The following is a 23,600-nucleotide window of genomic DNA, read 5'->3' on the forward strand; positions in this document are numbered from 1 at the left end:
TGAAGTCTGTAGCTAGGGTTGTTGTTGTTTTTTTTTAATCTAGTCATCAATGGGATCCTATTACATCATTAGTAACCACTGTGCCTTTGGCACATTCAGTGATTGAACTTCCTTTGTCGTCAACATACAGAATTTTGGCACAGATCTTCTAGTCAGTGGGCATTGAGCCACATTTATTAGTCTGAATGTGGTATTTGGAAATTTATCTTATTGACAAATGAAAACTACCCTTTTAAGTCTTATTCTGAAGCTTGTATATTCATATTGTTAACCATAATACAATTATGAATGTATCTTACTGTCTTCCAAGCTTGTTTTTCATCTCAGTTTTAGACACTGACAAGTGGATGCCTGTGACATAATATGTTACCTGCACATTTGTAGGTTGACTGTAGTGCTCTAATTTCAGATGTAATAATTTTTTTTATGTTTATAAGATACTTTCATAAATTTAATGAACTTTAGCTTATCGCAGCCGTAGATGATGATGCTTGCTCATCTGATTACACTGCTCAGGGGAATAAGGTTAAGGACATGCTGTTGGTAACTAGAGCATTTTCAGGGTGTTAGTTCAGCAGATGGGCTGCTTGGCTAGATTCATACATCTGCCTGCCTGCTGTGGCAGCTGCTGCTGCTGCTGCATGTTATATGTTCTTTTGTTCTGTTCCATCCAAGAATGGAACACTAGGAAGTATAGTGAATGGATTAATTTAAGGTTAAGGTTAGTGTTTTGCTTCTGATGGAAGCTAATGAGTTTCTCTTAAAGTGAACTAAACTTCCAAACTACAGTTCAGTCAGTGGGATAAATTTGTATTGTTTGATATAAACCAAATTCAAATGTGTAAAATCTTGATGGTTTTCAATGTTTATTTCTAATTCTATGTCTATTTTGTCTCCCTTCTCTTATTTTTCCAGGACTTATAATCAGACTTTGCTTGACACTGCATGGTTCAAGAGAATTAAGGAAATATGGAATGACATGAAGAAGATTAGTTAAGGATTAAAGGCTTTGGTGACAAACACCTCAGTGAAGTGGTGAAGCACAGACTAGCTCTCTCCAATTGTAGCTCTGAGGAGCTGTGTGTTGGAAGAAGATGGCAGATCCAGGAATGATGAGTCTTTTTGGAGAGGATGGAAATATTTTCAGTGAAGGGCTAGAAGGCCTTGGAGAATGTGGTTACCCTGAAAATCCAGTCAATCCTATGGGTCAGCAAATGCCTATAGACCAAGGTTTTGCCTCTTTGCAGTCCTCTCTTCATCATCCCCCCACTAATCAAAATCAAGCAAAGTTGACCCATTTTGATCACTATAATCAATATGAACAGCAAAAGATGCATCTGATGGATCAGCCTAACAGAATGATGAGTAATGCCCCTGGGAATGGCATAGCCTCTCCTCACTCACAATACCACAACCCTCCAGTTCCTCAGGTTCCTCATGGTGGCAGTAGTGGTGGTCAGATGGGAGTTTATCCTGGCATGCAGAATGAAAGACATGGACAACCTTTTGTGGACAGTGGCTCTATGTGGGGACCACGGGCTGTTCAGGTGCCAGACCAGATAAGAGCCCCTTACCAGCAACAACAGCAACCTCCCCAGCCACCACAGAATCCATCTGGACCGCCTGGACAGGGCCATCCTCCACACATGCAGCAGATGGGAAACTATATGGCTCGTGGTGATTTTTCAATGCAACAGCATGGTCAACCACAGCAGAGGATAAACCAGTTTTCTCAAGGTCAAGAAGGCCTTAATCAGGGAAATCCTTTCATTGCCACCTCAGGACCTGGCCACTTGTCTCATGTGCCCCAGCAGAATCCTAGCATGGCGCCTTCTTTACGTCACTCAGTCCAACAGTTTCATCACCATCCCCCCACTGCTCTCCACGGAGAATCAGTTGCTCACAGTCCCAGATTCTCCCCTAATCCTCCTCAGCAAGGGGCTGTTAGGCCACAAACCCTTAATTTTAGTTCTCGGAGCCAGACAGTCCCCTCACCTACTATAAACAACTCAGGGCAGTATTCTCGATATCCTTACAGTAATCTAAATCAGGGATTAGTTAACAATACAGGGATGAATCAAAATTTAGGCCTTACAAATAATACTCCAATGAATCCGTCTGTACCAAGATACCCAAATGCTGTAGGATTTCCATCAAACAGTGGTCAAGGACTAATGCACCAGCAGCCCATTCACCCCAGTGGCTCACTTAACCAAATGAACACACAAACTATGCATCCTTCACAGCCTCAGGGAACTTATGCCTCTCCACCTCCCATGTCACCCATGAAAGCAATGAGTAATCCAGCAGGTACCCCTCCTCCACAAGTTAGGCCTGGTAGTGCTGGAATACCCATGGAAGTTGGCAATTATCCAAATATTCCCCACCCTCAGCCATCACACCAGCCCCCTGGTACCATGGGAATTGGACAGAGGAATATGGGCCCCAGAAACATGCAACAGTCTCGTCCATTTATGGGCATGTCCTCAACACCACGGGAAATTAGCGGGCACATGAGACCAAATGGTTGTCCTGGTGTTGGCCTTGCAGATCCCCAAGCAATACAAGATCGATTGATACCTGGCCAACAACATCCTGGTCAGCCCCCATCTTTTCAACAGTTGCCAACCTGTCCTCCAATGCAGCCCCACCCAGGGATGCATCATCAGTCTTCACCACCACCACATCCACATCACCAGCCTTGGGCACAGCTTCACCAGTCACCCCAGAACACCCCTCAGAAAGTGCCTGTCCATCAAGTAAGTAACTTCTCAACCTGTAGTTATTGAAATATGAAATTAAGCACACCTTCTGTCTTGTCTCCTGTAACTTGTCTTCTTGTCTAATGTAACTCTCCCCTAAATGAACAGAAGGCTTTGCCTTTCCAGTGCTTTGCACAGTGCATGGCACATAGGTGCTTAATAAATGTTTATTGATTTCATTTTTGTAGCTTCCTTAATTTATGTTTGCAAGCTGCTTGCTCAGTAAATCAAAACAGTTTCTCAGGTTTAAATAGGATCTTAAGATTTGTAAGATAGTTTTCTCACAATAACTCTATGGTGTTGGTGATAAAGGTATTATTATGCTTATTATATAGTTGAGGAAACTGAGGCTGAGAGCAGTTAAGTAATTAACCTATTGCCACCTGACTGGGATTTTAATCTATTAGCTCATCTTCTCCAACTGGGGGGCAATAAGAGAGATGGAGAAGTATGGGAGAGGTGTGAGTTAAAGAGGAGAAAGGAACAAAAATAAAAGGGATTGCTCTTGGTATTTAACACATGCTGTTGTTTGATTGTGATTTATTTAAACACAGTTTTGCTAGGTTTTATTTTGCTTAGGTATCCTTTTTCTTCATGATGATAAATTTTTTCAGAAGTTGTACAATACTTGTCTTTGCTTTTTATAGGGTGATTACACCATCTATTTAATGTTTGTATGCACTTAAATTGCAAATATCAGAAAGTCAGAATAAACCTTACACTGCAATGTGTTTTGATTCATGCAGATTTGGTTCCTAAGCATTGAGAAAAATAGTCTTCCTTAGTAAAATTGTCTTTTGACTATGGATTTTTTTGTGCATTGTATTTTATGAAAGTTGCTAACCAAATGATGCATTCAGTAAAAGAACAGGTCTAGATCTCAAAGTTTTGTAAATAAACAGAAACTTCTTCCCATTCTAAATTGGGTACCTATACTTTAAATATCAAAACATCTAAGTGAACAGATTTCTCTTGCAGTATTATTGGGTAATGGCTTTTAGGAAGTACCCATGCTTGCTAACACTCATTTGGCACTTAATTATAAATTGGTTTGTGTAGAGGCAGGGTAGATGATAGGCCCTGGAGGACCTTGGGATTCAGTGGCAGGGTAGAAGATAATGCCTAATGGGTCTCCCTTTCACCAGAAAGAATGGAGTTGGTGACCTCCACCTTATTTTAAGCCTTGTGGTGAATGGTCAAGCAGCCTGAATAGATTCTGGATATTTAGGGGTTGATGGGTTTTCCTGCCTACCTGGGTGGAATAAGGTGTTTGGGTTCTTTGGTTTTCCTTTATTTTCGAGGTTGTCCATGATCCTGAGGTTACTGTAACTTGACGTAGTCAATGGTGGTGTAGTGGAAAGAACACTTGACTTGGAGTCAAGTGAAACCTGGGTCCACATCCCACCTCTGACACATTAGCTATGGAAGAAAGTCCTTTAACTTTTCTGAGCTTTCTCTTCTTTACAATGAAGATAATAATATTTGTACTACCTATCTTTCACTGGGTTGTTAGAAGGTTTAAATTATATATATGTTTATATGTGTGTTTGTATGTGGAGAGAGATAGAGTTTTTAAGACCTTAAAGCCTCATAAAATATCAGCTATTACTATTTTACTTTCTAGGTCAATCAGTAATAGCTACACATTTTCAAATTCTTTCAGAAATTTTTTTTAAGCTTGCTTTTCTACTTTTACATTACCTGATATTTTAATTTCCACTGTAGTAAGATTGTCATTGATACTGTCTATAAATTTTCTTCAGGTTTCCTATTATATTCTCCCAATAGGCCTTTTTAATTTCATTTTAAAAACCATTTAAAAACTCTCGCTTTAGTTCCTGGATTAAAAAATGAGAGAGACTTTTAACTGCTCTCATGATATGTTTACCAGTGTTAATTCTTAACATCTTTAAATGTGTCAGTTATCCATGTCCCTTGGACTCTTCCATTTTTTCTTTTTCCCATTACTGCTTGTATCTTAGGTATTGCATTTATTATGTAGTATTTTAAAAGTATATGCGTGTATGCGTATCTATCTGTTTATCTATCTAGGCCCTACTTTTCACTCTGCTTAGCTTTTTTTTTGGAGGGGGGAAGAAGAGGAAGGTGAGTAGACTTGTTATCTTGTGGCTTTTTTTTTTGCAGTTTTTTTTTTCCTTCAGTATTTTTCTTGTAGCTTTATGAGAGGGGTATTGAGGAACCTACTTCCACTGGAAGTTCTTACTCTGCCATACTGACTGAGAAGATGGCAGAGGTTTGCATCTCCAGTGCCTAGCACAAAGTAAGTGCTTAATAAATACTATCTTATTAACTGAATTGAAGGCAGACTAGACAAGGTAATAAATGGAGAGTGCAAGGGATGAATGGAGAGTGAAAGAGGAAACACCTCCACAGTTTCTAAATTTGTTGGACAATGTGAAGTTGATAGAAGTAGGGGAAAATTAGTTTGGGGATGAAGAATTCCTGAACTTGTTGCATTTCAGGTAACATTTTAGTGGAAATGTCATGTTGATAACTGAAATTAGAGGAATGGGGGGGCCTGGGAATAGACTTTGGAATCATTTGCATAGAGGGGACAAAAGGATGAATTTTCCAAAGGACAAAGTATGGACAAAGATTAGAGGACTGTCCTCAGCGCTGCAAGCCTGAACCTTGTAGGTGACTGACAGTTACAGGGTAAGAGGATAAAGAATTGCTGGAGACAGTAGTTATGTAAAAGAATATTTTTATATTGCCACAGAGACTAAGTGCAAAGACTTTAAAACTGAGCAGATAGTCAATCATTAGAGGTTTCTAAAAAGTCATTGATTTGTGTTGTGGAGGTAGTGATTTTCTTGTCACTAGAGGTTTCCATTCAGATTTCCAGATATTGTTGAGTTTGTAGGTGTTAGATGACTTTTTTGGTTTCTTCCAAATATCCCTTCTAGCTGCTGTGATTCTAAAGGATGAGTACCAAGTAAATGTCATTAGATTAGATCGTAGTACGTAAAGCAAATGTAGCTACTTTTATTTGTTTTACTTCAAATTTAGATTTCAAGTCTGATTTTCTTTCTTGACAGAAAATGTTCAAACTCTACTAATGGCCAACAAATTTATTTTCAGCTCATATAGGGAAGGAGATCTTAGGTTTTTCTTAGGAAGACTTTATTTCCAGGCATCTTTCCTAGCTAACTCTCTAGAAATTCTGCCACTTACAATGAAAAGTATCAAATGATCCTGCCTTTTTGAGTAGTATAGGTAAATCAGTCAGTCAATAAACATTTATTAAGCATCTACTGTGTGCCAGGCAGGCAGCTAGGTGGTCCAGTGGATACAGTGCTGGGCCTGGAGTCAGGAAGACTCATCTTCCTTATTTCAAATCTGGTCTCAGACACTTGCAACCCTGGGCAAGTCACTTAACCTTGTTTGCCTCAGTTTCCTCATCTGTAAAATGATCTGGAGAAGGAAATGGCAAACCACTCCAGTATCTTTGCCAATAAAATCCCAAATGGGGTCACAAAGAGTCAGACACAACTGAAATGACTGAACACCAAAACATGTGCCAGGCACCGTGCTAAGCTCTAAGGATACAAAAAGAGGCAAAAGACTGCCCTTACCCTCAAGCGTGTCACAATTTAGGTATAGATTTATGAAGAATCATAAGTGTTAAAAGTTGGAAAGGACTTTAGAGATCACTTAGTCCAGTCCTCTTATCTTGTAGATGATAAAATAGAAGCTCAGGGAGATTAAAAAAAAAAAACAACAAAATTACTTTCCCATAGTCCTATAGTTAGATAAGTGATAGACTGACTGTGTTTACTTGGACAGGCTTCCTGACTTTTCTTACTATACCACCAGACATTTCAAACTTTTTATGACTTGTGATTCAAAATCAATGAATGATTGTACCTACAATAGATAGAAATAAGAAGACATTGCACATACATAATAGAAATACAGTATCTTGAAGTAGAGTGGCCAAAACATATAAAAAATGCAAAGGTGAAATATTTTATCATTGAATTTTATTATTTTTACTATTGCTCTTAAAAGCTACCTCTAGGAAAAATAAATTATAGTTTAATTGGTAAAAGGTTAAATCATGCACACCTCATGGGGTACCTAGTATCCTTTACATGATTTGCATTGTAAAGTGGTGGAATCTCTGATGGTCTGGTAGAAATATTTTCTGTCCACTATTGGCATTTGAGTCCTTTAGGAGCAATTATTTTCGCCTTTAGCACTATTTTGTGGGGTTATCCCATAGGCACATAAATTTCTTAATTCAAATTAATATCACTGTCTTGTAGTGCATTTACTAATATTTTCATTAAGTGCTGCAAAGGAAAAAAAACATGAAAAAATGTGTTTACTATCCATTTCCAACTATCAAGAACCTGAGAGGCTGTATTTATTATTGAATGCATTTAATACTAATTATATGTGATTATCTGTTACAATTTGCCCAATTTTTTCTAACAAATAGAACTTTTAGTTTTGATAGTTGAATTTAGACGTTCACAGTTTGAGCATTTCATGTTCAAAGATACATACTAGGAAAATAATATTGTATTCAAGGGATTTATGAATTCAGAGATTTCAGAGCTCAATAAAAATACCAATTTTCATTTAACAACAAAGAAGCTCTTTTAAAAACCCAACAAAACACTCAAAGTGCCATACACATTTTAACCATTTGCTAAATATTGACTGAAAAAAATGAATGAATGTATCGGTGAGAACATACTTTACCTCCTCAAGTTTTCACCCAAAACAAATGAAAGGGGGGGAAAAAAGTAAACCTAGGGCTAAATCAGTCATGCATTAATTCAGGAAATAGTTTAAGTGCTTGCCATTCAGGTGCCTACAAGCTAAATAAGAAACATACCTTAATATTGTTGACTCTAGGTTTATTTCTCATTTTAGGATTTGTTGATCAGTTGTGCCTTCTATTGCTTGGTGCTATAGTAGGCACTGGGAATGCAAATACTTTGTCTGAAACAGTTCCCTGTTTTGAAGGAGTTTATATTCTAGCAAGAGAGATAACAAGGACATATATAAGTCTATATAAAATAAACATAAAGAAAATAAATACAAAATATTTAAATACAAGGTAGCTTGAGAAGGAGGGCACAAGCAGTTGAAGGAATCAGAAAAGGTTTCATCTAGAACAAGTTTGTGGTTTTTTTTTTTTTTTCTGTTTTTGAAGTTCGATTCAATCTGCATTCAGAGCTCCTCAATTCTCTCTCTGGAGGTATATGGCATTTTTTATCACAGATCCTTTGGAATTGTCTTGGATCAGTGTCTTGATCTGAGTACCCAAGTCTTTCACAGTTGATCATGCTTACAATATTGCTGTACAACAGATATTCTTAACCAATTTTTTGTGTCATGGACCCCTTTGACAATCTGGGGCAATCTATGGATACCTTCTCAGAAATATGTGTTTAAGTGCATAAAATCAAACACAGGATTAAAAAGTAAACCAATTATATTGAGATATAGTCATACACACACACACACACACACACACAATACATACACATTTGAGGTCAGATTTAAGAACCCCAGATGTAGAAGGTAGTACTGGAGCTAAGCCTTGGAGGAAAAAAGATTCTCTGAAATGGAAGTGAAGAGAAGATTCATTCCAGGCATGGGGAACAGCCAGTGCAAAGTCACAGAAGATGGGAAATGATGAGTCATGAGAGGAATAGAGAGGAGGCCAGTTTGGCTGAATCACAGAATAAAGGAGGGACAGTAATGTGAAGGTTGGAAAGATAAATCGGGGGGTTGTGAAGGGATTTAAAAACTAAATGGGAATTTATATTTTCTAGTTAGCAATGGGAAAACATGAGTTTTTTGATTGGGGGATTGTCATAATCAGATCTGCACTTAAGGAAAATCTCTGGCTGTATAGTAGTGGGGAGATGGCATGGACACCAATAAAGACACTGCAATTATCTAGTGAGAAGTATTGAGGGCCTGAAACAAGAGGGTAGCTGTGTGAATAGAGAGAAAGGGTCAGATATGATACATGTCAAGGTAGAAACAATGAGATTTAGCAACTGATGGGATATTTGGGGAAAATAGTCAAGGATGATGACAAGGTTACGAAACTGGGAGGATGGAAGAATGGTGGACAGAAATTAGAAAGTTTGGAGTGAAAGATAATGATGATGTGAGCTTGAGGTGTCTCAGATATTCAGTTTGAAATGTTGATTTTGGAATTGTTGATGGTGGATTGAAGCTCAGTGGAGAGATTGGGACTGGACATGTAGATCTGTGACAGGGAGAAGAGGTAGGGGGTCTAGGTTAGAACCCTGGGCAATGCCATGGTAAGGGCAGTGATACGAGGAATGAAGCTTTAGAAGCTTCTCACTTTTCATGTTCCTTACATAATATTCCATTGCAATCATGTACTATAGTTTCAATTCCCCAATTGATGTCTCTCCCCTGCCTTTTTTGACTTTTTTTCTTAAACAAGTACTTTCTATGTGTTGTGCTGCCATGCTAGGTACCACATAGGTTACAAATGATATGTAAGACATTGTCCTTTTCTCTTGGACACTTTCACTGGAAGAGAATAGACAACACCCATACAGGAATCCGTATATACAATCAGTTAATGAACATTAAGTACCTTCTATATGTCAGACTCTCTTTTGTTCAAGAAACAGCAAGGAGGCCAGTGTCACTGGATTTCAGAGTATATGGGGGAAGAGTAATAAGTTGTAAGAGGACTAGACAGGTGAGAGGTGGCAGGTTTTGAAGGGCTCTGCATGACAGGGGATTTCATATTTGATCCTGGAGGTGATCGAGAGCCATTGGAATCTACTGAGTAGGAGGGTGACATGGTCACACCTACACTTTAGGATGTTCATTTTGACAGCTGAGTGGAAGATGGACTAGAATGGGTAGAGACTTGAGGCAGGGAGACCAACCAACTGGTTATTGAAATAGTCTAATGGTGATGTACTAAGTGTTCTACCAGACTATTGGTAGTTGCAGAAGGGAGAAGGGTCATATATGAGAGATGTAGTGAAAGTAGAAATGACAGTACTTGGCAACAGATTGGATATGGTAGGAGCTAATAGAGAGTATATATAGCTGGGTTGAGAACTGGGAAGATGGTGGTGTCCTCAACAGTAATAGGAAAATTTGGAAGGGGGAGGATTTAGGGGAAATGATAATGTGTTCAGTTTTGGATACATTGAGTTTAACTTGTCTCCAGAACATCCATTTTGAGGTGTCTAGTAGGCAGTTGGAGATGTATATCTGGAGGTCAGCAGAGACAGGTTGGGTCTGAATAACTAGATTTGAGAATCATCAGCATAGAGGTGAAAATTGAATCCTTTGGAGCTAGTAAGATCACTAAGGGAAATAGTAATAGAAAGAGAAGAGACAAGTTTTTAGGACAGAGCCCTGTGGGACACAGGATAGTTAGTGGCCACTAGCTGAAGATCTAGGAAAAGAAACTGAGGGATGGTTGACTAGGTAGGAGAGCAGTGTCACAAAAACCTAAAGAGAAGAGATTATCAAAGAGAAGAGGTTGATCACAGTGTCTGTGACTGCAGAGAGGTCAAGAAGGGTGAGGATTGAGAAAAGACCATTAGATTTGGCAATTAAGAGAGTAGTAGTGTTGGTTGAATGAGGTTGCAAGTCAGACTGAAGAGAGTTAAGAAGAGAGTAAAGAAGGGAAGTGTGATTGAGTGCTAAAATGAGAGGGGCATATGAAGGTTTTAAAAGCTTAGGGAAAGAGATAAATAAGACTGAAATAGTGGAGCAATCTCCTAGTCCTGGGAGAGACTAAATCTGAGCTAGGCTCAGAATGATGGGTAGGATTTAGACTAATAGGTAGAAAGGAGAGCAGCATTCCAGATGGGGAAGTAGGAGTGGAGCAAATGTTTAGACTTGATACCAAATCTTTGAGTGTTCAGATAATAGTGTAGTGGGATTTAAAAGCAGTAGATCCTTAGGATATAAAATTGGATTGGTAAAGTGAGGGAAGATTGTTAATAACTTTGAATGGCCAGTTGAATGGTTTTGGTGATGAAATGCTTCTAAAGGTTAAATGAATGTTTTTTCATGGATTTAAATCAGAACTTTTAGTGGAAAATCACTGTATTTTAGACATTTACTGTATCTTCTAAGTGTATCTCATCTTTCTATTCTGTTCCTAGTGTGCCTTTACTCTGAAAACTCTTCTCATTTGTAAGACCATATTTTTATCTCATTTTAGAAAATGTTTTACAAGTTTGCTTACACTGATTTTTCTATAATAGACATCTTGGTTCCTAAACCAAGCTAATGAGTATGTCTAATGTGAAGTATTAACTTAATTTTTAGAGAAAGAAAATAAAAGAAATGTAATGTAAATTTCCCTGTTTGGTAATATGTGAAATTATTTGCTGGAATTTTTTTGAAATTTTACAGTACAATCAACTTTTTATTTTCTGTACTAATGACAGGGAATAAAGATAATTCAAAAGAAATAATCTAAGAATTTTTATTTTTCTTTGGAATGAATTCATTACTTTTTGAGCAGTTATGCTTATATTTTTACTTTATTGCTATTAGAATTGTCATTCCTTGATCATATACTAAAGTCTAATTCATGCTCTTTCTAAATAGGAAAAAAAAAAAACCTCAATCCAAAAACAAAACCGATCATGTAAATAGCATATCTCAGTCTTTTAAAGACATTTAAGTGGAATTTTAGTTTTAGAGAAAAAATTGTCCAAAATATACATTAAAGCTATGTTCAGAGTTCATCAATAGAATTTCAGAACTTGGAGGAATTTTCAGGTAATTCTTGCCTTAGTCAGACAACATATGTGGGAGTAAGGGTTAGAATGGTGAAAAGACTAAACTCTACTATTTAAAGATTACTTGAAGGAACTAGAGAACATAAAGCTATAAGGGCTAAATGATTGCTTTCTTCAAGTACTTGAAATTTGGTCATATGACAGGAGGAACTAGACTTGGTTTGGAATCATTGTGGTATAGTGGAAGGAGTATTGGACTAAGTCAGAATGTTTGGATTTAATTCCTGATTTTCCCACAAATTAGTTATGTGAATATGAGCAAAACACTTGATCTCTTTGAGCCCAAGTTTCCCCAGCTCTAAAATGGGAATAATAACACTTGATCTACTTGTGCAGCAGGGTTGTTATAAAGAAGACACTTCATTTATTTATTTATGTATTTTGCCTTTTTGGTGAGGCAATGGGGGTTAAGTGACTTGCCCAGGGTCACACAGCTAGTAAGTGTCATGTGTCTGAGGTCAGAAGAAGACACTTTATAACCAAGAAAACACTCTATAAATATGGGCTGCTATTACTGCTGACCCCAGAGCTTCCAGCAATGGGTGGAAGTTAGAGAGTAAAGATTGTAGCTCAGGGTTAACGGGGAAAAAAAACTTTCCATTAATTAGACCTGTTGAAGAATGAAATAGACTATTTCAGTAGGAATTTCCTCATCCCTTTCAGTCTTTAAGAAGAGGCTTGTCAGGAATATTGTAAGGAGGCTTAAAGCTTTAGATAGTTTGGAAGTGGATATCATCTAAGATCCTTTCTAGCTCTGAGACACTTATGATTTTAGTTTTACAGATGGGTAAACAGGTCTTGAGAGACTGACTTGCTCAAAGTTATAACTAGGTAATGGCTCTTGCTATTGTGATAGAAAATTTATTCTTTAAGTTTTTTAAGATACTGGAATTTGGGAGAATTGTGGGTAGAAGCAGACTCTTAGTATCACTGTTTTTTATGATAAGTTAATTTATGCCAACACATTGTGTATGGATTCTTTCACATTCAAAATGGCCTATTGCCATATAAAACAATGTGAAAAAATATTTTTTATACTTCAAGTAATTGTGACTTAATCTGTGTGGATCTTTCCTCTTCTGATACTCTTCACAGCCCCTCTATACTTTAGCAGACAGACTTCATGATGATTTCCTGTGACTAGAAAAAAAATCATCACCTTGTTTCCATCTGTTGCAAAATTATCAAGGTTTGTGCTTAGTTGGAAAACCATTATAGGTCATTATGGCAATTTTGTGAGTGTATCTCAATTTGGTCTGCATATTTAACTTTCACTGTTACAAAGACTTCAGAGTTCAAGTGATACTTCATGTATAAAGAATCATTAAGAAAAGACAAAATCATATTCTGCTCATGTGTAGGGCATTTTTCTGGGTCATGGGGATACAAAGACAAAACTCCCATATGTGGTGGAGTGATGAATTAAGCCCAAATCAGATATCTGAAATTTCAGTAGTATGTATATTGGTACTTTTTCTATATAGTACTAATCTTAAACAACCGTATTTAGACTCATTTCTTGCACCTTCATTGGTGTTTTGTCTTGAAATATTTCCTGCGGCTAAGTAGAAATTTTATTAATGTTAACAGTTACAGAGTATATTTTAAAAATGGAGAGACTGTTGAGATAAAGATTGTTGTCTGCTTCTTCATGTTCTTGGTGAGCATTAAGACTTTTTTATTTTTAATTAGGAGAGTAACCCTTATTGTCCATATCCTACGACTGACACTCTGTGAGCACGATAAGTTTATTTATTTACAAATTTTGAGTCCTGTTAATAACTATTCCTTACCTTTCTGAAATTCTCTATTCACTTGACTTAATAATACATTACTAGACACACAGTTAAAATAATTACCAATAGGCAGAGCTACAGTCACATGATATTGAGTATTGCCAGATTGTAATATAATAATGTAATAGGTGATCTGGTAGCAAACCTGGATATGTCTCTTGAGCCCTGATGAAGACTATGGACAGTGTGGGTTTTCATTTCTAAACCTCTTTAAGACACAAAGTGTGAAGAGTCAATCAATTAATCAGTCAAACACTTATTAAGCACCAGACACAATATATAAAGAAACAAAATGCTTCTAAAGAAATAGTCTACCTCTACTTTCCAATGCCCCTTTTGAGTGTTTCCAGATTAAGATTAAAGAGATCACATTTTTATTTGTTTAAGGAGGCTTCAGATGGTTGTATAGGTTCATTTGTTGTAGTGGGTGACCAAAGTTTCACAGTATACTTAAAATTTGCTAGTTGGCAACACTTTACTCTTTGAGGATCTATTGCTCGTTTCTAATAGGTTTCACCACATCTCTTATTTACAATGAACCATAAGTATTGGTCTCTTTCTTGGTCTTTCTTTGGCTTTTGCTTCTCAGTATTGATTCTTCAGGCTATTTTTTTTATCAAGACTTTGTAGTGCTTTCTTCTGTTTGCTTTGTGTTATCCTTTTTTGCCTCCTGTTAACCCGGTTCCTGTAATCCTCAACTTACACATTATTACTCTACTCCCAGAATACAATGCCAGAGAGTAGAGTTCCATTTAATAATATTACCCGCTAGATGGGCAATATTACCAAAAACAGTGTGGCTAGCAAAGGAGAAATTTTGCAGTATCTCTTTTCATTGACATTAGCTAAAGATACAAATGACACAGACACATTGTATTACAGCCAATTTTTTTTTTTTTTTTTGTGACAGGCTTTTATTTCTGATGAGTACCTTAGCAACATATTTGCCTAAGAAATATTTGCAGGAATAGAATTTCATATACCCACAGGAAATATAGGGCACTACTAAAATGTCCAAATAGACTTTAAAAACTTATATCCATTTAAAGACCCATTCACATATTGCTTCTTCCATGAAGCCTTCCCTGCACCCCTAAAGTAACCTTCAATGTTTCCCTTTGAACCAAATGTAACACTTTGTTTTACATCTATATGCTGCACTTATGTATTATTTTGTATTATAGCTACTTGTTTGTATCTCCCTCAAGGATCATTTCTTGTACCTGTTGTGTATAGAGTACTGTGCTGAGTTGTGGAACAGATCTAAAGTTTAGATAAGATAAGTTCTTTGGCCCTTATTCACTTTCCCGTACTTGACTGTAAACAGACAGGATTACTTGTCTGTATATCTCCTGGTGCCTAGTAAAGTGTTCTGTAAACAAGTGTTAGAAAATGTTTATAATTTAAGGTAGCATGGTTCCACATTTTGGGATGGGTTTTTTTTTTTTAGATGGGGGAGAGGATGGAATAGTAGATATCTATTTTTATTATAATAGCCTATTTGGGTATAGAACTGTAGTATTTAGGGGTGTGTGTGTGTGTGTGTGTGTGTGTGTGTGTGTGTGTGTGTGTGTGTGTGTGTGTGTGTGTGTTCTAGGCAGTGTGTGAGAAGACTTGATCTTTGAAGTGAGGTCTTTACCATTTGTTTAGATAATCTTATTGAAGAAAACCATTCTCCTATTTCCCCTCTGCCATAGTATGTCTGTCTGTCTGTCTGTATGTGGGGCAGCTAGGTGGCATAGTGGATAGAGCACTGGGCCTGGAGTCAGGAAGACTCAGTTTTGTGAGTTCAAATCCAGCCTGGTATCTCTGCTAAAAAACCCCCAGAAGGGGTCAAGAAGAGTCAGATACAACTGAAAAAGGACTAAGCAACAATAGCAATATGTGTATGTATATATTCCTTCAAAAAGTGGCTTATACCATTTTACAAATTCCTATTTCAAATATTTTGTAGTTTATTGTTTTTCCTAAGTGAAGATGAAACAGTTTATACCACTTCATTAATAAGAACCTCTTGTAGCTTGGTGAGCTAAGATTTGGAGTGAAGAAGATTTAGGTTCAGTGTAAGGAAAAATATTCTTGTCAGTAGACTTATCTGAGCTGTCTGTCTCTAGAAGCACTAGATTCTCTGCCACAGTAGACATTTAAGAGGAAGATTTTAGGGTCACAGATTAAGGGATGGAAGGAATCTTAAAGGACATTAAATGTAACCTCCTCATTTTACAAATAAAGGAACTGAGGCCCAGAGAAATTATGCAACTTGTCCTGGGTCACACAGCTAGTAAGTATCTGAGGCTGGATGGGGAAATAACTTCCCAGGAAATCATGAAGGAGATTCCTGTTCAAGTATGAGATGACTAGATGACTTCTGAAGTCCCTCCTCACTAATAAATTCTGTGATTCTCTTGGAGTGAAGTTATGGCACCTTTCTTGTTAACCTCTTTTATTCTTTTCCTCTCTTTTTATTTCCTGGCTTCTATCTTCCTTTTACTTTGACCCAGAAGTTGGCCAGTTTTGAAAAGAGGACAATTTGATACAGTGGGAAAATGGGCAATTAGGGAGAAAAATTTCTGTACAGGTTAAGGGCTCAGATGGGGGAAAAGACGGTTTAGACTAGAGGCAGTGGAGAAAAAGTAATTGATTCCTGGGGAATTTATTAAAACATTGACATCTCAAGATCATTCATAGTCTTTATATCCAGACTAGTTGTAAATAAACTGCCAAGAAATGACCCTTTCCCTCCTCCATAACTAGGTGCAAAAAAAATTTTTTTTTAATAGGGGGGAAATTAAGCTTCAGTAGGAGCCCTTGCTGTATGGATGGCATTTCATCATTATAAGAATTTTTCCCCCTTAAGGTGTGAGTTTAGAAAATCTTACTAGAAGAAGTTAGTTCTGTAGAATGTTTAAAGTACCTTCTTTAATATTTTTTTTATTCTTTTTTTTTGCAGTCAGTTTTGGTTTTTCTTTTTTCTTTTTGTATTTGTTATCTTTCTCTCCCATTGTCCCCTTAATTGAACAATAAAATAAAATAACCCTCATAGAAATATGCATAGTTCAACAAAACAAGTTCTCACATTGGCCTTTTCAAGAAATGTGTATCTCAATCTCCACTTTAAGTCTGTTTATCACCTCATTGGCAGGAGGCAAGTAGTGTGATTCATCTTCAGCATGCTATATTTATAATTTATGATTGCACTAATCAGAATTCTAAGGTATTCCAAAGTTGTTTTTCTCTGTAATATTGATATTGTATAGATTGTACTTCTAGTTCTACTTACTTTACCCTGAATCAATTCATATAGGTCTTCTCAATTTCTCTGAAACTGCCCATTTGATCATTTCTTATGGCACAGTAATATTCCATTATATTCCTATACCACAATTTATTTAACTTCCTTAATATGTGGGTATTTCTTTTCCATCTTTTGACTACTAAGAAAAGAGCTGCCATAAATTTTTTTGTACACAAGGAGTCTTTTCCTCTTTTTTTTAATCTCTTTGGAAAGTGGGATAGAGACTTAATAGTTGCGTAGTTGGGTCATGAAGGATGAACCATCCAACTCAACCCAACCCCAGCCCAACACTTTAAAAACTTAAGTAGACATAGTTCCAAAACCAATTCACAGCTCAATCAACAGTGCATAAATGTGCTTGTTTTCCCAAAGCCCCTTCCAACTTGTTTTATTTTCTAAACAACTTACTCATTTCTGAAGATATTCAGTGAAGGAGTGAGTCCTCATAACTATTGTACTCAAGAAACCACCTTTAGTTCCCTGAGCCAATCAAATCTTAAGGATAGTTTCAATATCTTTTAAGAGTAAATTAGCCTAACTTGCATAGGAGAAGGGATTAGGATGTTGCTTATACTGCACCAAGTCTTTTTTTTGGAGGGGGGGGGGAAATAGATTTGGCTTTTTCTTTTTCTTAATTCAAATAATATAAAAATAAGTCCTATTTAATATCTCCTCTACAAATATACCAAGAAATTCCTATGCCATGAAAATTTGAATATTTTATTAACAACAAGACAGTGGATAGAACACTGGCCCTGGAGTCAGGAGGAATTGAGTTCAAATGCAGTCTCAGACACTTAATAGCTGTGTGACCCTAGGCAAGTCACCCTGTTCACCTCAATTCCTCTTCTGTAATATGAGCTAGAGAAGGAAATGGCAAACCACTCCAGTATCTCTGCCAAGAAAACCCCAAATGGGGTCACAGAGTCATGAGGTGAGACAAGGAATATGTAGTAAGCATCTACTTTTTTTTTCTTTTATTAATTTCTTTTTATTTATCAACAATCACTTTCGTATGCTTTTGAGTTTAAAATTTTTCTCCCCCTTTCTCCACCACTCTCCCCAAGACGGCACAATCTGATATAGAAGCATTTACTTTTGACTATTATATCCCTGAGGTAGTTCCTACACACACACACACACACACACACACACATTATATATACATATACATACACACATATAAACAAAGGTTGAGTGTTTCTCTCAGAGTCATGTAGCTAGTAAGTTTCTGAGCCAGGATTTGTCTAGAAGTGTTCCTGACTCTGAGGTTAGTGCTCTATCCACTAGGCATATGACTTAGTTTTTTTCTTTTATTTCACCTGTGGTGTAATTACTGAATTTAGCTAATGATTGTTTTTTCAGCACTTCAGCTCTTTTTTTTTTATGTAGGTCCCAGCTGCAGGACGTTTCTTCCTACCCTTTAACCAATTACAAAGTAAAATGACTATTTCACATAGAGTGTTAAAAAATACATTTTATTTCTTCAACCTAAGCCTCTAGTTGTCAGACCAACTATAAGGCAAAAAATTTATTGTATTTTTAATTCATGGGACTGAATTTCTGTTGCATATTTTTCTTTCTCTTGGGACCTGTAGAAAAACAGGAGAAATCTAACTTGATCACTTACCTACTAACTCAGAAAATGAAATAAAAAATTCCAAAATTTAATCACCAGAATTTAATGTATTTATAGCTAAGATATAGAAATTATCACTCAGTATTTAGATCTGCAAGGAACCATAAAGGTCATTGAGTCCAATGTCCTCAGCTCTTTTGCCTGTATTCAACCATTTATAAACTATACTCTAAGTCCTAGTTTTGTAGGTGTGAGGAGTCATTTAGTTAAGGTTATTTATGAAAGAAGGAAATACATTTTTGAAAAGCCAGTGGTACTGACAATAGGATCTTATTTGGTATAATGCCCATCAGCCGTGGTAGTATTTTATTCTAACGATATGTTTATACTTTGTCGAATTTTGGATTCAAGAATTAGATAAATTCAGTCAATTCTTTTATACATTTTTATAATTGTATAATTTACAAAAGGACATTTCATTTAAGTGGTTCTTAGTGATGTAAACAGTTCTTAAAATAAGATTTTCAAAACTGTCATGATTTCTTTGGATTCTTACTCTGTCATCTGTCACAAGATATCCCTGTTAGCTTTGTGTCCTTTATAAATTTGGTAAGCATGACATCTATGTCTTTATCCAAGTCATAGATGAAGATACTGGACAGCTAATGACCAAGGATAGATCTCAAGGCTATTCTACTGGAGACCTCGCTCCGTTATGACACTGATCAGTTAATGACTACTCTTTAGTTTTCATCATCAGGAAGACCCAAGTTTTTTTTTAATTTTACTGTTATTTAACCCACATTTATTTATATTCTCCTAAGTGACAGCATGCAAAACTTTGAAAAATTCATTGTATGTCTGTGGTATTATCTTGATATACCAGTTTAATAACTTTGTTTAAAAACAGGAAATTAGATTAGTCTGGCATGATTTGTTACATGATAATGCTTTAGTGATTGCTTATTCCCTTTCTAAATTCTTACAAACCATCCTATTAATGTGTCTTAGCAATTTTCAAACAATTGGACTTAATATATCACCAATCTATAATTTGTAGACTCCATCTTATTTTTTATTTAAAAAACTGGTATATTTGTTATTCTCTAATGTTGAAGTATCCTCTGTCCTTCAGGAGGTTTCAATAATCACTAATAACAGTTCAGTAATTTGTATTTGGTAGTAATTTTTGTACTTTAATATACAGTTTATGCAGGCCTAGTGACTTGAGTTCATTGAAGGCAATTAGATATGTTCTTATAATCTAATTTATCTTGGATTTCAAGTTCCAGATAACCATTTTTCTTTTCCTTCTTATTCTGATGACTATTCTTTTTGATAAAGAATGAAGAAGCAAAATAAGATTTCGTTATTTTTGCTTTCTTCTCAGAAAAATAAAGCAAATAGGGGCAGCTAAGTGGCACAGTGGATAGAGCACAGGCCCTAGAGTCAGGAGGATCTGAGTTCCAATCTGGCCTCAGACACTTGACATTACAGCTGTGTGACCCTGGGCAAGTCACTTAACCCCGATTGCCTCACCCCCCAAAAATAAATAAATAAACCAAATACCTGGTGTTTTCTCAAGTATTTTTCTTCGGAAAGTATACTATGGATTCTGGTAATGGGATTTATAAATGTAGTGATTGATAGTGGAGAAGTATATGGGGAGGAGGTACACAGGTTAGGGTAAGGGTAATTTGTGGTAGTACAGATAAGTTTCAAAAATAAATGTATGTCATTCCTTGACATATCTCTAATCAAAGATTCTGGCTTATAGATACAGAATTATTTAAAAAACAAACACCAAACCAAATAATTTAAGTGTTTAGCGTTTTCTACTTTCTGAGTTTGAAGAAGTGTGCCATCAAGTTTTGCAGACCAGTTGTCAGAAGTGTATAGTTTCTGTGCATATCTTACGGAGTCATGACTTTTGGTTAACAGAAGTAAAAGTACAAATGAGATTTTAAAAGGGAATTATGTTTTGCTGTCAGTATCAGCTTTGCATTTCCATTTTTCTCCTACCTCTCATCGGATGGCCCTGAGTCCACTTTGAACAGGGGTATTCAATGATTTTTGGTCCTACTAGACTGTGATAATACTGTAATGTTACATATATAGTATGGCTGGTTGATATGTCACACTTTTTTGGGGGGGGGGAAGAAATTGTTTGGCTGTATGTAGTTTTTAAATGTTAGTAGAACTTCAGGTTCTATGTCCAGATAGATAGTAGGAAAATAGCTATGTTTATTTTTTCCAAAAGTGGCTAAATTACAAATGCTTCGTAAAAATAAGACATGAACTTTTTTGGTAGTCAGTTTTCAAATTGAGTATTACAATTGCATTGCCTAAAAGTAAAAGAATTTCTGATTTCTGGGGGAAAAAAAAGATTCCCTGCTTAATATCTCTTTTAGCCTTCCTACTTTCCAAAACTATGCTCAGCATTTTCCCCAAGTGCTTATGGGTGGCAGATGCACTCCATGTTTTTGGCCTCATGGACTATACTTTCTATGTTCCCGGTCAGTAAGTCTGCCACCTGTCTTGGTCTGCTTTGAGCAGTAGGCACCAACAGATGCTTTTGGCAACTATTTAGTTCACTGCAATAGAGAATCACTTTATGTAAAGCATTGGCTTGCAGAAGGCATGTAACGAGGACTTATGTTATAATTGACTTTGTTACCCTGGAATTTCACAGGATCAATGACTAAGAATAAAAGCAATAAAAACAGATTTAAATAGTTACCCTCAAATTAATATTTATCAATCTCTCCAGCTTCTTGCATTCATGTTACAGGATAGAGTTATAGTCTGTATTATAGGGAAAAAATCTAAAGGGAAAAATAGTAATTACTCAGTACATTTTTTATATTACTTTTCATATTCAAACAAGGACAACAGCTGATACTTAAAAAATATCTGTCAGTAGCTTTTTAGTGGTTAATTTTTTTCCACAATCTTTCCTCCTCCTCCTCCTCCTTCTCTTCCTCCTTGTCTCTCTCTCTGTCTCTCTCTCTCTCTCTGTCTGTCTCTCTCACTCTCTCTCTCTCACCATGGCCTCACTTTCTGAGTGACTTCCAGCTCTTTATATATTTATATTTTTTGCTTAAATAAAAGATTATTCATGCTGTTGACACAAAGCAAAAACTTAACATCTTGGATTTGCAAAGTTGGAAGTCATTTCACTGCATATCGTCATCATCAAAAAGATCTTCAATATCACTAAAGAAATCTATATAAACTGTTTTTTCATTGGATGCCAAATCCATCCAGGGTTCCTGGCTACCTCCTGCCTTGTCCGAATAGGGTCTTCCCCCTTTGGGAACTTTGTATCTACAGGCAGTTTCATGTTTCCATCAGTCTAGTCATCCATCTCATCTCGGCCTGTCCCATCCTGGCATGTCCCTGTTTGGCTTGCTCTGCACTTCAGTGAAGCCTGTAAATTAAAAGCACGTATTAAACACTAAGTTTGGTAGAGGTAGAATGGCCTGTTGAAAAGTGAATAAGATCTTTTTAAGGGGAATAGATATTTATAAGAATACACTATAAATAATTTCATGATTTTTTTGTATTTTATATTAATTTTAGCTTAAATGAATACATTTTATTCATTTTTATCATTATTACTCTTTATCTTTAATCAGGGTTGGTTATTTTCTCAGTACAATTAGAGGCTACTCTTGAGTTAGTGTATAAGCTTCTACATTTTGTCCAAAACATTTTTTTAGATAGGTTCTTTAAAAGTAGTCTAAAGTGAAATTTTATATATATATATATATATACATGTATATATTATGTATATATGCATATGTATATACATATATTACATATATTTATACTTATGACCCTATTTTCCACATTTAACTCTCTTCTAAAATTGAAGGTCAGTTTCTTTAGGAGAAAAAAATGGGAGAAAAGGGTTTAGACGTGCATTCTGGACAGCAGGATTCCTCTGTGGTCTGTCCTGATCTAGGGGGTGAGGAAAAGCTATTTGTGCCATTGACAAGGATGACTTTTTCCTTCTCTCACAGCTTCTACTGAAATGATATTTCTTTTCTTTTAAAAAGGTTTTATTGATGCCTTTTGTTTTTATATAATAGTCATTTCCAGATGTGTACCTCACTGACCTCCACTTCAGCCCTGATCTCTTTCATAACAAAGAACGTAAGCAAAAACCATTGGGGACACATGGTCAAATGTAGTCTCTAACCTTGTGCTTTTGAGATTCTGCAGAGAGGAGCCAGGCTCTCTGAACCAAGATTAGTCATTACAAGTACTTAGATTTCATCATCCTTTTACTACTCTTTTCTTTACCTTATCACATTGCATATTTTGTCTTCTTGGTTCTGCTTACTTTACTCAGCATTAGTTACTACACATTCCCATATTTCTTTCTGAATTGTACATATTTGTCATTTCTTAGGCAACTTAGGAGGTTTAGTAGGCAGCTAAGTGGTGCAGTGGTTAGAGAGTTGGGCCTGAAATCAGGAAGACTTGAGTTCAAATGTGCCTTTGAACACTAGCTGAGTAAGCCTAGGCAAGTTATTTTGTCAGCCTCAGTTTTCTTGATTGTAAAATGGGGATCATAATACCACCTACTTCCCAGGGTTGTTGTGAAGATCAAATGATATCATATTTGTAAAGTGCTTAGCACAGTGCCTGGCACATAGTAGATACTTAATAAATATTTGTTCCCTTCCCCTTCTTAGTACGTTGTGATGCTCTGTTGTATTCTTATACCTCTGTTTACTCAGTTGTTCCCCCAATTAAGAATAATCTACCTTATTTACAGTAGTTCGTTGCTGCTAGGAATAAAAGTGCTACTATATATTTTTGGTATTCATGTAACAAAAATATTTATTTGGCATAAAGTTGGAGAATTGGAAGGCTCATAGATTTTAGAGTTAGCAGGAACCTTATAGTTAATTTATTATAACCCCCTTCATTTTAAAAATGAGGAAAATGAGACCCAAAGAGATTGAGTAGTTTGCCCAAACTTAAACAGAGTAAGTGACAAAGCCACTTTTGAGCCCTAGACCAGCATTCTTTCCACTGCATTTTTTGGGGTAATTAGGCAGCAGTTTCCCCATGATTTGGAAAAGGGGGAGTGCTGGCTACTTGGACTCTCCCGGGGAATGAAGGCATCATTTAACTCACTACCAAAAGTTCATAATTTGGAGATTTAGATGCCTAGAAGTAAATTCAAAGTAACATGCCAAATTAATGTCTTTGTTATGTTTTATGTTTTAGCATAATTTAAAATTTTTGTTTATAGTATTTCAATGGATATCAGTAATGCTTCAGGATTACAGGAAGACATTGCCATATGGTACAAAGAGCTCTGAATTTGAAGTCAGGAAATTTAGGATG

General features: G+C 36.2%; 1 protein-coding gene across 4 annotated transcripts in view; it reads left to right on the forward strand.

Annotated features, from left to right (window-relative positions):
• LOC114053892 (chromodomain-helicase-DNA-binding protein 7) overlaps nt 1-23,600 on the forward strand; it is a 245,912-nt gene that overhangs the window by 84,026 nt on the left and 138,286 nt on the right. For all 4 annotated transcript variants that reach the window (XM_027877006.1, XM_027877008.1, XM_027877009.1 and 1 more), the window contains exon 2: nt 916-2,759. In XM_027877006.1, the coding sequence (XP_027732807.1) occupies nt 1,095-2,759 (1,665 nt within the window). In that variant the 5' untranslated portion in view covers nt 916-1,094. The remainder of the gene's footprint in view (nt 1-915; nt 2,760-23,600) is intronic.

Source organism: Vombatus ursinus, unplaced genomic scaffold (genome assembly GCF_900497805.2).
Source record: "Vombatus ursinus unplaced genomic scaffold, bare-nosed wombat genome assembly UNPS02014812.1, whole genome shotgun sequence".
NCBI lineage: Eukaryota > Metazoa > Chordata > Mammalia > Diprotodontia > Vombatidae > Vombatus > Vombatus ursinus.